At 33.6% G+C, this 14,154-nt stretch overlaps 2 protein-coding genes across 2 annotated transcripts; one reads left to right on the top strand and one right to left on the bottom strand.

Moving 5' to 3' along the window:
- The first annotated feature begins 329 nt into the window (after positions 1-329).
- LOC116027966 (cleavage stimulation factor subunit 77-like) lies at positions 330-8,088 on the top strand. The gene is made up of 23 exons (XM_031269769.1): positions 330-805; positions 888-999; positions 1,117-1,179; positions 1,287-1,396; positions 1,486-1,586; positions 1,695-1,756; positions 1,850-1,990; positions 2,093-2,221; positions 2,826-2,872; positions 3,078-3,141; positions 3,511-3,631; positions 3,813-3,871; positions 3,957-4,025; positions 4,265-4,405; positions 4,734-4,798; positions 4,879-4,975; positions 5,517-5,576; positions 5,836-5,988; positions 6,134-6,191; positions 6,276-6,374; positions 7,170-7,295; positions 7,628-7,816; positions 7,928-8,088. The coding sequence occupies exons 2-23, from the start codon at positions 943-945 to the stop codon at positions 8,086-8,088; spliced, it is 2,172 nt and encodes a 723-aa protein (XP_031125629.1). The 5' UTR covers positions 330-805; positions 888-942.
- A 454-nt stretch (positions 8,089-8,542) lies between these two features.
- On the bottom strand, positions 8,543-11,835 carry LOC116026710. The gene is made up of 5 exons (XM_031268077.1): positions 11,686-11,835; positions 10,357-10,550; positions 9,718-10,146; positions 9,343-9,599; positions 8,543-8,937 (listed from the first exon to the last, which is right to left on the bottom strand). The coding sequence occupies exons 2-4, from the start codon at positions 10,450-10,452 to the stop codon at positions 9,381-9,383; spliced, it is 744 nt and encodes a 247-aa protein (XP_031123937.1). The 5' UTR covers positions 10,453-10,550; positions 11,686-11,835; the 3' UTR covers positions 8,543-8,937; positions 9,343-9,380.
- Between the last annotated feature and the right edge of the window lie 2,319 nt (positions 11,836-14,154).

Raw genomic sequence — 14,154 nt, forward strand, 5'->3', positions numbered from 1 at the left:
CATTGATAAGAAGAGGAAGCAGATAGCTGAAAACAAATGTAAGTTTCCAACTTTTTCTTCTACTTAAATAATTCTAGGATACATTTATATCTCATACTTGCATTTTTAGAATCAGAGTAATATATATGACACCAGTTTAGGTGTAAGTAAATCATATAAACTAAATCAGAATCAGAATCTGTAATATCAAGTATGAGTACATTCAGAAAGTCTTAGTAATTAACAGCAACAACATTACACCTTACTAGTTATTACTTACTGGAGTACTAAATAGTAAATACTAATAGGAATCCCATCATCATAAGTCAAAAACTCAAAACTAGTCATTATATCATGTTTATGTGTGTGTATTATGAACATGAATTCTGTGCACTATGAACATGAATTTTGTGTATTATAAAATCAAATTTTGTGTATTGAACCAGAGTCCACAATGCACTATAGATTCTGATCCACGATATAATTTGTCCTTGTTTTACTCTCTATTTTTAATTTTTAATAGCTCTGATATCGGTCTAGGCCGAATGACTATCATATTGGGCATCTCAAATATATCCTAACCCAATATTGAATCGTCAAGCTCATAGGAAAGCCCGCCCTTTTTCTATATATATTCTAACCTAATATTGATTCGTCAAGCTCACAGGAAAGCCTGCCCTTTCTCCACCGTCTCGGTTGGGGTCTCATCTGAGGTCTGATCAATTCCCCGGAAGAAAAAAACAACAAATAAGGGCTTCAGATTATAGGCGGTTTCTAACATTGCACTCTGTATTTTCGGTTTTATTTAACTACTACTATTATACAGGTACTTATGTACAAAAAATTTTGCTTTTTATTTTTATTTTTACTGTTCCGAAATTGATAATCTTTGTGTTTTCGATCTTTAGTTTTGTAGAATTTCCTAGTTAGTTGAGCTGGTGTCAGTCATATACTTGTACAACAATGGCAGACAGTAAGTACAATGTTGAAGCTGCAGAAATTGTCGCCAACGAGGCAATGGTATTTTGAGATTTTTATTGTCATTTATCTTTTTTTTTTTTTTTTTTTTTTCCTTCTGAAATTGGATTTTGAAAGTAATTTTTAAATTATAGTAATGTTCTTTTTCTTTTGTTTCAGCGTTTGCCAATTGCTGAGGCAGTGCCTATATATGAGCAACTGCTGTCTACTTTTCCTACTGCTGTGAGCAACCTTCTCCAATACATGCTTCACCATTTAATTTAGTGTGAAAAATATTAAGTGCTCCAGAGTAATATGCACTTACTGACACGAATTTGGTTTCTTTCTAGGCGAAATATTGGAAACAGTATGTCGAGGCACATATGGCTGTAAATAATGATGATGCCACAAAGCAAATTTTCAGTCGTTGTTTATTGAACTGTCTGCAAATTCCTCTTTGGTATGTTTATGGCAAGTTCCTAATTTTATTCTTCTGTTCATTGGTGTGAATTTTTCCAAGTGGCAATAGTCTAAATGTTGTCTCTTCAGGCGCTGTTATATTCGTTTTATCAGAAAGGTAAATGATAAGAGGGGAACTGAGGGTCAGGAAGAAACCAAGAAAGCTTATGAGTTCATGCTTAACTACGTTGGTATGTTCTTGTTTATGTTCCTTGATAACAGATAAAAAGTGCTAGCTTAAGACTAGCTTAATACTATCATAATGCCTACTTCTGACTTATGATCCCATGTACTAACAGGAGCAGACATTGCCTCAGGCCCCGTCTGGATGGAGTACATTGCATACTTAAAGTCCTTGCCTGTATGCTAATACTTTGACACTCATATAATGAGTTTTTGGATGGATTAACTCAACTTTTTTATTCTATTTATTAATCACTTGATGATGTTGCAGACTCTAACTGCACAAGATGAATCTCAAAGAATGACTGCAGTAAGGAAAGCATACCAAAGAGCTATTGTTACGCCAACCCATCATGTTGAACAACTTTGGAGGGACTACGAGAATTTTGAAAATTCAATTAGCCGAGCTCTGGTAGGTTTTGTCTTGACACATTAAGTTCACCCGGTTTAGCTTTGAAAATTTAAGACATAACTATATTCTTAGATTTGAATCTGATGGTAAAATGTTATGCAGGCAAAAGGTCTTATATCGGAGTATCAGCCGAAATATAATAGTGCAAAGGCAGTTTACAGAGAGATGAAAAAGTATATTGATGAAATTGACTGGAATATGCTTGCTGTGCCACCTTCTGGTTCTTCCAAGGCAACTTCTTGCATACTAAACCACTCACTGCTTGCTTCAATTTTTGGAATCTTTCAATTTCAACACAATTAACTGCAGAGACAAAAAAAAAATCATTAAACTTGGTGGATTAGATGTGCCTGAGTGTACAGATGTTCAACTTGATGGTTCTGTTTTAGGAAAGAAAGAATGGAAAATGATATAAATGACAGAATTAAGATCATATTATGAATGGATTTAACTAAAGCAATGCAAGTAGCATATATTTAGTTGTGTTAAATGAAAATTGACTAAGATGGTTTGGACATTTCTGTGTAGACCTATGGATGCATTGGTTAGAATGAGCAGCTATGCGGTAGTAATACTCTAATAAGATACAGTAGAAATAGACAGATTGTAACTCACTTGTATAGGAGCTATGTTCAGATTGTGTGAAAGATGTGACTCTAGGACTCACAATGGATTTAGTGTTTTTAGGACTGAATGTAGACATAAAATCCAAGTAACTAAACCCAACTAGACTGGAAATAAGATTTAGTTGTCCTTAATTGAGAGTTGCTGCACATGGAAACTTGCAGATTGGTACTTCTGGATTTTGCTAACCATGCTTTATTCAATTCTGCAGGAAGAAATGCAGTGGACGGCATGGAAAAGGTTCCTAGCCTTTGAAAAGTAAGACATTTTGCCTCACGTGTTATGCACAATAACATACACATTTCATTTAAATAGAAGACTTGTTGTGCACTTGCTCTTAAGTGTAATCAGTACAGTTTTGCTGACTGTTGGTCATACTCTCATTTTTGTTCTGTCACTAAAGTTCAATTTTGTTACTGGGTTAAAATTTGGTGTAACATCATTTTGCTTTCCTTTATTTCAGAGGATATCCTCAAAGGATAGATACTGCTTCTGCTAATAAAAGAATTGTCTTCGCGTACGAGCAGGTATAGGAGATAAAACTGTCTTTTATATAATTAATACTCTGTAATTAATTTCTCTCCTTGTTCTTCCTCATCAATTTCTACTTTCTATGCTGGACTTCTTTTATTTGCAATGTTTTTCATGAAAGCCTTTTACCAAATATTTGCAATACTACATATGAATAAAGTACTTAGAAAATGTAAAGCTTTGTCTAATAGCTATAATTCTTTAGCCTGCTCCCCTATGTTGGTGCCTTCAGATATTAGTTTAGCTTTCAAATCTCCGAATTGCCTGAGTTTCTTATTCATCATCACCATTCACCATTACTTTAAAGTATATTATGTTTTTTTTTACTTAACCAAAGTTTGCTCCTTTATTTGTTTTGATGACAGTGCCTCATGTACTTGTATCATTATCCTGACATATGGTATGCCTATGCTACCTGGCACGCAAAGTGTGGCTCAGTAGACTCTGCAATAAAAGTTTACCAGCGATCTTTAAAGGCTTTACCTGGTATTTTTTTTTACCGCTATTCTGCTGAATAAAATATTTTTGTTGCATTCTTATGGAAATTTTTTATTGTCACATTTTCAGTTAAATTGTAGAATACTACTTTGGTTATGCCTTTCGCATCTTGCAAGGCTGGATCGTTCAAATTGTGTTCTTAACTATTCATTTCCCTCTACATGTTTAGATTCAGAGATGCTGAGATATGCTTATGCTGAACTTGAAGAATCTCGTGGAGCCATTCAGGTTAGAGCAAAATATATAACTAGCATGCTTACTTACCTAGAAGTATTAGTGTTTCGCATTTTTTATGGGGTTCAAACTGATGCAGGCTGCAAAGAAGGTGTACGAAAGTCTTATGGGAGATGGAACTAATGCCACAGCACTATCACTTATCCAGGTTTGACGTACCAAATTTCACATTAGAATTTATTAGTCCTAATATAGGTTTTCTCCTTTGTCAATTTAATAAAACAAATGGATTAGTTATATTTATGTAAACACAATTGAGAAAATGAATCTTTTCAACAACATAGCAAAGTGTTACAGAGTATATTATATAGCATAGTGATTTTTCTTGTCTCTCAACAATTCTCTGCTCTCTATTACACATCATGGATGCATCTGTGGGTACTGCAGTTTATTCGATTCTTAAGGAGGACAGAAGGAGTTGAAGCAGCTTGCAAGTACTTTCTTGATGCACGCAAATCACCAAATTGCACTTATCATGTTTATGTAGCTCAGGCAATGATGGAATTCTGTCTTAACAAGGATGCTAAGGTGACTAGTGTTCCTCAAATTCTCAATTTAGTGTTTGAGTTTTAAATGAGGTGTGGAACTTCTTTTTTTTTTTTTGTGTGGCTGTTTTTATGTTTTGGGGGTGTCTCAAAATCAGTAATTTCATGTTTGACGTTGCTGTTCAGCTTACTTAAAATTAATTTAGATTAAAGTTTTGTGATTAAACCTCTAATATTACCCTTTCATCTGTTTCCTTTTTGGTGTATACATTTCGTGTTTTATTGAGGTATTAGAAGGTGGCCCCTTTATTTATTTTTGTTAAAATACCAAACCCCTTTGTGTAATTTATAGTTTTTGTGCATTCATGCAGGTGGCACGTAATGTGTTTGAAGCAGGGTTGAAAAACTTTATGCATGAACCTGAATACATTCTTGAGTGAGTTTCCTTCCCTTTTTGGCATCAGAATTCTGTATATAAGCATGGATCTGTTGGCTTGTTCTAATCTAGTGTTGCAGGTATGCAGATTTCCTTTCTCGTTTGAATGATGATATTAATATTAGGGCCTTGTTTGAACGGGCATTGAGCTCTCTTCCACCTGAGGAATCTCTTGAGGTGCAGTACTTCATACCTTGTTTGCTGTTTTTTTTTTTTTTTTTGAAAAGTTGTTTGCTGTTTAATATTAATATTAAGGCTATGGTAGCTTTGGGCTGGTTGTTTAATCAACTAATAGTATTTGGCATTAACTACGACTCTAGCTTTCCGTAATTACTTTCATTAATTGATTCCACGTTAGAGCTAGAAGCAAGATTAGGTAAATGTGCTATGGTATTGTGGATTGTTTCATTTACTATGGTATGGTTGGACTTTATTTCTCTCTACATTTTCTGTGATCTTTTACCATTTCAGCCATTTTTTGTTCCCTAACACATTATTGTCTTAGTATTTGAATGTTGGAAAATTGTCTCACATGAATTTAGCATGTGACATTACCTATAATAAGATATAAAATCAGATGGAAAGTTACCATCTAATAAATGTGTGTGTGTGTGTGTGTGTGTTTTCATACTGTCAAAATTCTAATTATATGCATGAGATCTTAACCATTCATGTGAAGGTGTTAATTTTTTGTCTGCATTTACCCATGCTTGTATAGGTTTGGAAAAGATTCTCTCAATTTGAGCAGATTTATGGTGATCTTGCCAGCATGTTGAAGGTAGCCCATTTATATTTTCCATACCTTATTTACTGATTATATGATGGCTTTGTGTGCCTCTGTGTGTGTGGTTAGTTTCCCCCCTTTCCTGCTGCCCTCGAAATATTTTAAGTTCCAACTATGAGTTACAGTAGTATGCTTTATTGCATGCTGTGTTTTTCAAGTGGCATGACTTGGCTATTTCCTCTATGAAAGTTATCTTAAAAGTTAAAAATGTTAGTCACTCCTGATGGCTGGTTACTGATTCTTTTATTAACAGGTTGAGCAAAGAAGAAAAGAAGCCCTTTCTAGGACAGGTGACGATGAAGCATCAATATTAGAGAGTTCACTGCAAGATATTGTATCACGCTATAGTTTTAAGGATCTGTGGCCTTGCTCTTCCACGGCACTGGATTATCTTTCACGGCAAGAGGTAGCTTCAGCATGTATATGCTATCAATTTCCTTTTGTGGGGGAGGGGGCGAAGATTAGTTAGTGTACATGTTTGTTCATATATAAGCAGAAACGTTTAACTATATTTCTCTTTTTACTCATCATTTATGTTTTACCTTTTTTAGGTGCTTGTAAGGAACATGAATAAGAAGGTTGAGAAATCAACAGCTGGTGTTGAGACAGGTTCTATACATTTTTTATTGCTAATAAATACTTTTGCAGTGATACCTGGATTCAGCTTTTATGTAATTCTTCTTTTATATGCAGATGGCAGTATGCCAGGAGTTTCATCCAATACAAACTCTGCCAAGTTTGTGCGTCCAGATACTTCTAAATTGGCTATTTATAATCCAAAGCAAACACCAGGTATGCATGCTAGGATCTTAATATAGCACTAATGAATTTGGGAAAACATGAACGCAAAAGTGCAATTCATCAATATAATAGTAGATTATAGATAAATTACTTACAGTGGAATTCCTTTGCCTTCTTGCCATCTACATTCTCAATTTCTCCTATTTCCTTGTTAATAGATTTGTCTCCTCCCTGGAAAGGAAAAAAGTTGTTTGAATGTATGCTTCTTTAGGTATAGGAATTTGAAAGTTCAGTGATACCTTTCAACAGATAGCTATTTAGGAGATAGGTGCATTGAACTGACTTCTCTTCTACCATTACTCATAAAGAGCAACGCACTTTGAGCTCATGTGCCTAATCTATAATTTTACACACAAACTCATACTTCTTTAATCCCTCAGAGAAATCAAAGGAGCAATGGCTTCTTAGTAAGTATTGACAGAAATATTTAATGGAGTTTGATTCATTGAACCTGCCCAATGAGCTAGCTCTGTTTTCCATGGAGTTCACTACGTCCAAATTTGAGAATTAGTCTGAGTATGGTACGGGCTTAAAGGTGCCTCCTGTTTGAAGGGCCTGCTCAGGACACCTCGTGGACATTCCAAAAAAAAAAATTTGAGAAGATAGATAGGGTTAACTACCTTCATTACTGTTTCCAAAAAAAAAAAAAAACTACCTTCATTACTAGGGTCTAACTAGGAAGAATTTCCTGTGCTTGTGTTATCAGAACTTTTGAGAGCTTGCGTTTATTTGCATGTGATACTAGATTTTGCAGACCCCACTACGTCACACAATTTCCAATTTCAGGCACCTTGCCTTACTCTGGCATTCAATTAAACAGTAACGGGCAACCACCAAATGTACTGGGTGATGTTCTGAAATCATTGCCACCTGCATTGGCAGCATTCATATCAAATTTGCCAGCTGTTGAGGGTATGCTTTTAAACAAATTTCCCTATTCTTTCCCATTTATCAATACACTTATGTGTTCAAGTATTTCTATTCTATACAAAGTTAATGTTGCTGATAATGCCCCCCCCCCCCCCCCCCCCCACACGAAGTGATCATGTTATACCTTATTCCAAAGAAAAGTTATGATGCATCACATTGCCATGGAAGTTTGTGACTTTAATCTTGAATGGAGAAAGTAGATTCTCAAAATTAATGTAGTATTGTTTGGCAAGAAGCTAGCAACTAGTTTTATTCGGTGGAATTATACCTTTGCTTGCTAATAATTTGAGTGTGGGTTGATGATGGGAATGCAGGCCCATCTCCAGATGCTGATTTTGTGATATCTGTGTGCCTGCAAAGCAACATTCCTTCAGTTACAGGCAAACCAGCGGCTGTGTCTCATTCAGCACAGTCAGGGCCTGTTCCATCTACGAGCAACCGCTCTGATTCAAGCAAATTCAAAACAAGAGACAGACTACTTGGAAAGAGGAAAGATATGGACAGTATGTTTACTACGCCCATTTTCTTACTATACATGTCATAAGCCTTATTACACTTCATTTGCAGCACAATAATCGAAAGAATTAAGGTGTTTCCTTTTTTTTTTTTCACAGGGCAAGATGATGATGACACGTCGACTGTGCAGAGCCAGCCTCTACCTAGAGATCTTTTCAAGATTCGACAACTACATAAGTCTCGGGTTTCCAGTTCACACACAGGATCGGTATCATATGGGAGTGCAATTTCTGGAGAGCTCTCTGGAAGCACCAGTTGATAGCAAAATGCTAGTGATACATATTCCACTGTACATTATAGGGACATGTAAAATATTTTCATGTAATTATTACTTAGGCTCCCTTACATTAAAGTGATACCCCTATTCTGGGTTGTGAGGCTGTAGGTAAAGCTCTTTTCAGAACTAATCTGTAACAATCTTTACCCTTTGTCTCTGCTTAATTAAGAATATTATTTATAGATTTTATTTTCCAATCTTTGATCTATGAGAAAGCTTGTAGTTGCTATCCAAATGTGCGTTTTTGTGACCTTAGCCGGTAATAAGGAGATAATCATTTATATTATTCATAACTGACTAATTAAAATCAAGAAAGTCAATAGATCGATCTCACGAGGGGTCTAACTTTGAATCTTATGATTATCATATCAAATCACAACTCAAGGTAGAGAACATAAATGAACATTTGATCTTAACTGATGGTCAAAACTCAAAATGCATGAAAATGGTATCTTTCTAACCCTGTGCATAAGCATAATACATGTATGAGCTATTGACACGACCAAATAAATGCTTGAGAATTTCACATTAAAACTGAACTGAGAAAATGAACTTTGTTCATATATTTTTGCTACAAAACAAAATTTGTAATAAAGGGCTACTACTAACAAGGAAACAAAAACTATTTTCTCATGTAGCATCTCCCAAGGCCTGATCAGCTAAAGTGATACGTAACAAACTCAATGATTATATGCCTCAACAAAAACTGCAACCGTCTGTTATTTGCACCAAGATAATTCCACGTTGACTTAGTGATAATGCATTGGGCCGATAGTCTGATGCCTCAACATAAGCCACAACCTAGCAGGCTCAGTGATAATGCATTGCACCCTGGAGCAATAAACATAGCACATGAAACTAAGAAATGCCAGAAAGTAGACTTATTAAACAGAAATAAAATAAAATAAAATAAATAAAAAAGACAATTGCTTGGCTGTTCTTGTAAAAAAGACAACTGCACATATTTTATAATAATCTTCTTCAGATTACATCCACCCTTCCCCAACCCCCTTTTAATATTAATAATTATATCTAGAATTTATATTTTATAGCTTGTGTGTGTGTGTGTAAAATGTAGATCACCCACCTGAGTAATTTTTTCAAGACTGCACTAATAGTCTAATAACAATGTATGTTTGGGTTTTTAGAATGGTATTTCTTTTCCCTTCTTGACAGTGTGTTTTATCAACTTGAGCAATGCCAATTATATTTGCATTTGAAGAATGGGTATTTTACCAGTGCATATCCTCTGCAACCCAAAGCTAAAGCATGTTCTACTCAGAAGGAGTAGGTACAGATTCAGGTATGACTTCTTCTGATGACTTCCTGGGCCTTCTGTACCACAAAAACAAAAACCACATGGTCCTATACAATGCTCCATTTGCAAAGTGTGGAATTAAAATACGACCCCAGTATGGATAATATGGTCCCGGCAATTTCAGCAGTGTGAATAAAATTGCAATGGCAATCAAATGCCAAGGAACTTCAGCATACTGAAAGTACAATCACAATGCAGGAACGTAAGAAATAACACAAAGGAAATTGAGCAAAAGAACAGTCATCTTTTAGCAAATGTTTAACAAAAACAGAATGCAAAGAATGGATTATTACCTTGAGAGTCGAGGATGATTCTAAAGCTGCAGAGTTCAAGATCCCAGCTATGGAAGCACCAACTATAAATGGAAATGGGATAAGATAACTCTTTCGTTCGTGTGCACAATAAGACAACTCGCTGGCTGAGGAAACTACAAGTACTGGCACATACAAGCATTTGAAAACAGCCAAGGCAAGGTCAAAAATAAGCTGAACGAAGTTATCCAATACACTATTCCAAGGGAAGATTTTGACAGGCTGAGGAGAACTATCCCACAGCTCTCTAGCCTTGTTCACTATGTTTTCCAAGTTTAAACTCCGACTTTCGTCTGATTGCCCTGCAGCCATGCTCATTACACGAAATATTCTTGGCTTTGCAGCAATAAATGCCCTATAAGGTCTTAAGTTCAAAATATACCCCCGATTTTTCACCACTGACGGCAAGCCCTGCGGTGACAGGATGATATCTCTATGTTATTGAACATCAATGCATAATAAGAATGATAAAAAGGGTGAAGGGAAACTCCCATCATTCTTTATGCATTTTTTTAAAAGCAAGGCATTCATAACTGGTTGAATTTTTTAAAACTCAATATTTTCTAGCTCGAGAAATTCACCCCAAAATAATCTCAATTAAAGAAAACAAAAACGAATAACCTTGGAGACGCCGGCATAAGGAGAATTGAGCTTGAGAGCCATCAAATTGCCCGAACGGGAATGAGTGCAACAGCTCAAGAAATGAGCGGTCGCCATGGATAAAATTTTCTTTCTCGTAAACCCTTTGTCTTTTTGAGTAGACCCGCGGCCCGTGGGGTTTAAGGGTATTTTTTTAAAACGTTTGCAGTACTTCTCTGATCAATACAAATTATAAGGAAATAAATCAGATTAAAGTTTTTCCAACTCAAATTGAAATGTTCAATAAACACTTTCGATGGCTCATAATAATAAATTCTTTTTTTTTTTTAAATCAACATCGAATCTATTACTCCGTATTATTTACTAATTAAAAGATGAAAGGAGAGACTGAATACAATTAGGCGAGACTAAGTCCCAGTCGCGAGAATCAAACTAGAGCCTGTTGGCCCATACACTTGTAGTAAACACGTTGTTCAGTGAAAAAGTGAACATAACTACATTTTTTGTACTAAATTTGTACTATTTCTTAATAAAATTCACAAACATACATAGTTACGTATCACAGTTGTGTTTGTGAAAAATTATATTATCTATCATGCTATTTTATACTCTTTAAGGCCTACATTTTTAAGCCTTTTAAAGTATACTTGTAAAAAATTTACAAAAAAATACCTAAGTTTATATTTCATAATGAATGACAAAACCACAAGTAAAAGTTCATAATACAAAATTCAACAATACTAAACAAATCTCCAACTGTTTACTAAACATGCAACAAGCAGTCAAGCACTTCAAATTTTCAAATGAATTCATAAACAACAAGGTAAGTAATTTATTACTAAACTTATTCAATTTAATAAACAAATCTACAATAGTTTACTAAACAAGCAACAACCCACAAGCACTTCAAAGACTGCAGCAGTTTCAATTTTCAAACATTCAATTCCTATTTCAAAAACTGCAGCAGTTTCAAACCACTAAACCAGTATACATGCAGCAGCAGTTTGAAACTTCAGCAGCATATTTCTATTTGAAACCAGCATATTTCTATTTCAAAAACTGCAGCATATTTCTATTTGAAACCAGCATATTTCTATTTCAATTGACTTCATAAACCAATAAAACCAGTATAAACTGCAGCAGTACACTTCTAGTTGTAGTAAACCAATATAACCAGACCAGTAAACGTAAACTGCAGCAGCCCCGCGACCGACGGACGCAGCAGCCGCCGCCGCGACCGACGGACGCAGCAGCTCCCGCCTCAGCCCTCAGTGTATGGCTGTACGCAGACAACGCAGTGTACGCAAACGTCGCAAAGTGAAAGATATGTAAGAACTAGTACGCACTAACCTCGCTGCCTCGTCGCCTCCCGCTCGCAAGGTCCGACTGTCGACTCGAGCGACGACTCCGAGTCTCGACGAGCACGAGCACGAGCACTCGACGGACGACGATTTATTCAATTGGCGAATTGGGGATGGGGATTACTGGATTAGCCGATTAGGGAATTAGGGTTATTTGGTTGACTTAGCCCCTGGTCAAAGATATGTATATATAGTGGGGTAATATTATAAAGGAAAAAGTGTCAAATAGGTTACTGAACTTGTCGCTTTTGTGCAATTGGGCCATTTAACTTAAAAAGTGTGCAATTTAACCATCAAACAAGCAAAATTTGTGCAATTGGACCATTTTTACAAAAAATTTTAATTCAATTTGAGTTAAAAGCATTTCAATATTGACTCCTAACTAGTATGGTAGAAGAAAATGCCACTCTTAATACAAATATGTTAGTAATATAATTGAATTTTACCAGAAAATTTTTGTAAAGATGGTCCAATTGCACAAATTTTGCTTGTTAGATAGTTAAATTGCACACTTTTTAAGTTCAATGGCCCAATTGCACAAAACCGTTAAGTTCAGTGGTCTATTTGATACTTTTTCCTATTATAAATATAAAAAGATATTAGTTATAAAATGAAATATAAAATAAATATAAATTTTATATAGGGAAAATGATATTTTTTTCCCTATGTTATGCGCTTATAGCACTTTTTCTCCCCCTGTGTTATTAAAATGGTAGTTTTTTCCCCTAAAATGTTAAATTGACATTGTTACCCTTAAAATAATTATTTCATTTATTTTTCTTCTTCAACAAATTATTACTTAACCTGGATGATCACAATTCGGTTCGAACATAACCAAACACTGTAGCAATTATACCGAAATAGTATGGACGGTTCTGGTTACGATTCAGAACCGAAAAAATAAAATTAAATAAGTGTTGAATCGTGAACCGGAACTTAACCACAGTCATATATAGTAAAAATGATCAAACACTTATTTTGATAAATCGGTACAGTTCGGTTCCAATTTCGATTTTGAACCGCTAATCAAAACTTATTTATTTATTTATTTATTTTTATAATTTTATTTCTTATTTAAAAATAGTCTAAATTCAACAATTATTTTATTTTATTTTTTCAGTTCTGAATCGTAACCGTAACCGTCTATACTATTTAAGTTCAATTGCTATAGTGTTCGATTAGATTCGTATCGAACTGTGATCTTCCATAGATATTAGTAATAATTGGTTGGAGAATAAAAATAAATGAAATAGTTATTTTTAAAGGCAAAAATGTCAATTTAACATTACAGTGGAGAAAACTACCACTTTTAAAATAATTGAGGGGGAAAAACTGTCACTTTAATAACACTAGGGGGAAAAGTGCTATAAGCACATAACATAGGGGGGAAAATGCCATTTTATTATGAATTTAAATAAAAAATTTAAAAATGATAATATATTAAAATGTACAATATAATAATATAGTTGAATTTTCATATATTTTGTCAAGTATTTATTATCATCGCATACAAAATTAAAATTAAAATTTTGTATGATTAATATAATCTCTAATCATGTACATATTTAGATAAATTTATAGAGAAAAATTTACACAATTAAATTGAATTATTTCTAATCGTATTTCATATATATTATAATTCTAACAATATGAATAATAACTAAGAAAATTATACTTAGAAATTAAAAAATATAAATTTTAAATTTTGTATATATATTTGATTTTAAATCTGATCAGACGCATTTTCTTATATGATTGTGTAATAAAGTGTATATATAAATAATATTTATTAATATGTATGTAAATTTCTGTAATTATAATTTATATTGATATATTATAATTAAAATAATTAAATTTAGAAATTTAAAAAATAGCATTTTAATTTTGTATGATTAATATAGTGCATAAGTATATGTATGTCTGCATTTTTAAAAATATAAATATGTATGAACACATATTTTGTTAATTTTATAATATTATTTTTAATTATATTTTATATTTTATTAATTATAATTAAGAAAATTAAGTTACAAAATAAAAGAATTTAATTTTTAAATTTATATGGATTAATGTAGTCCCCAAGTATATTACATATTTAGACATAATTTTAAATATTTTTTATATTTTAATTAAGAGTATGAGCTTAGAGATATTTTAAAATAATTTTTTAATAAGTAACCATTGTAGCAATTAAGGTGTATAATTATGTCAGTAATCAAAATTCTATATTAAAAAAAATGTGTATGTATTTTCATCTTGTACAAAATACTATTAATATAATATATGTCTACACAAATGGATAAAAAGAGAAATTGATAATATATATATATTATGTAATTTTCTTCCTTGCATGGGCGTTCCATCCATCCACGTCAGAGTCACGCATAGCTTGTTTTCATCCCTCATGGACAAAATCGATACAAGACTTGAAGTGGTAAAAATCACATGCAAGGTTTCC

The sequence above is a fragment of the Ipomoea triloba genome, chromosome 8 (genome assembly GCF_003576645.1).
Source record: "Ipomoea triloba cultivar NCNSP0323 chromosome 8, ASM357664v1".
Classification (NCBI taxonomy): domain Eukaryota; kingdom Viridiplantae; phylum Streptophyta; class Magnoliopsida; order Solanales; family Convolvulaceae; genus Ipomoea; species Ipomoea triloba.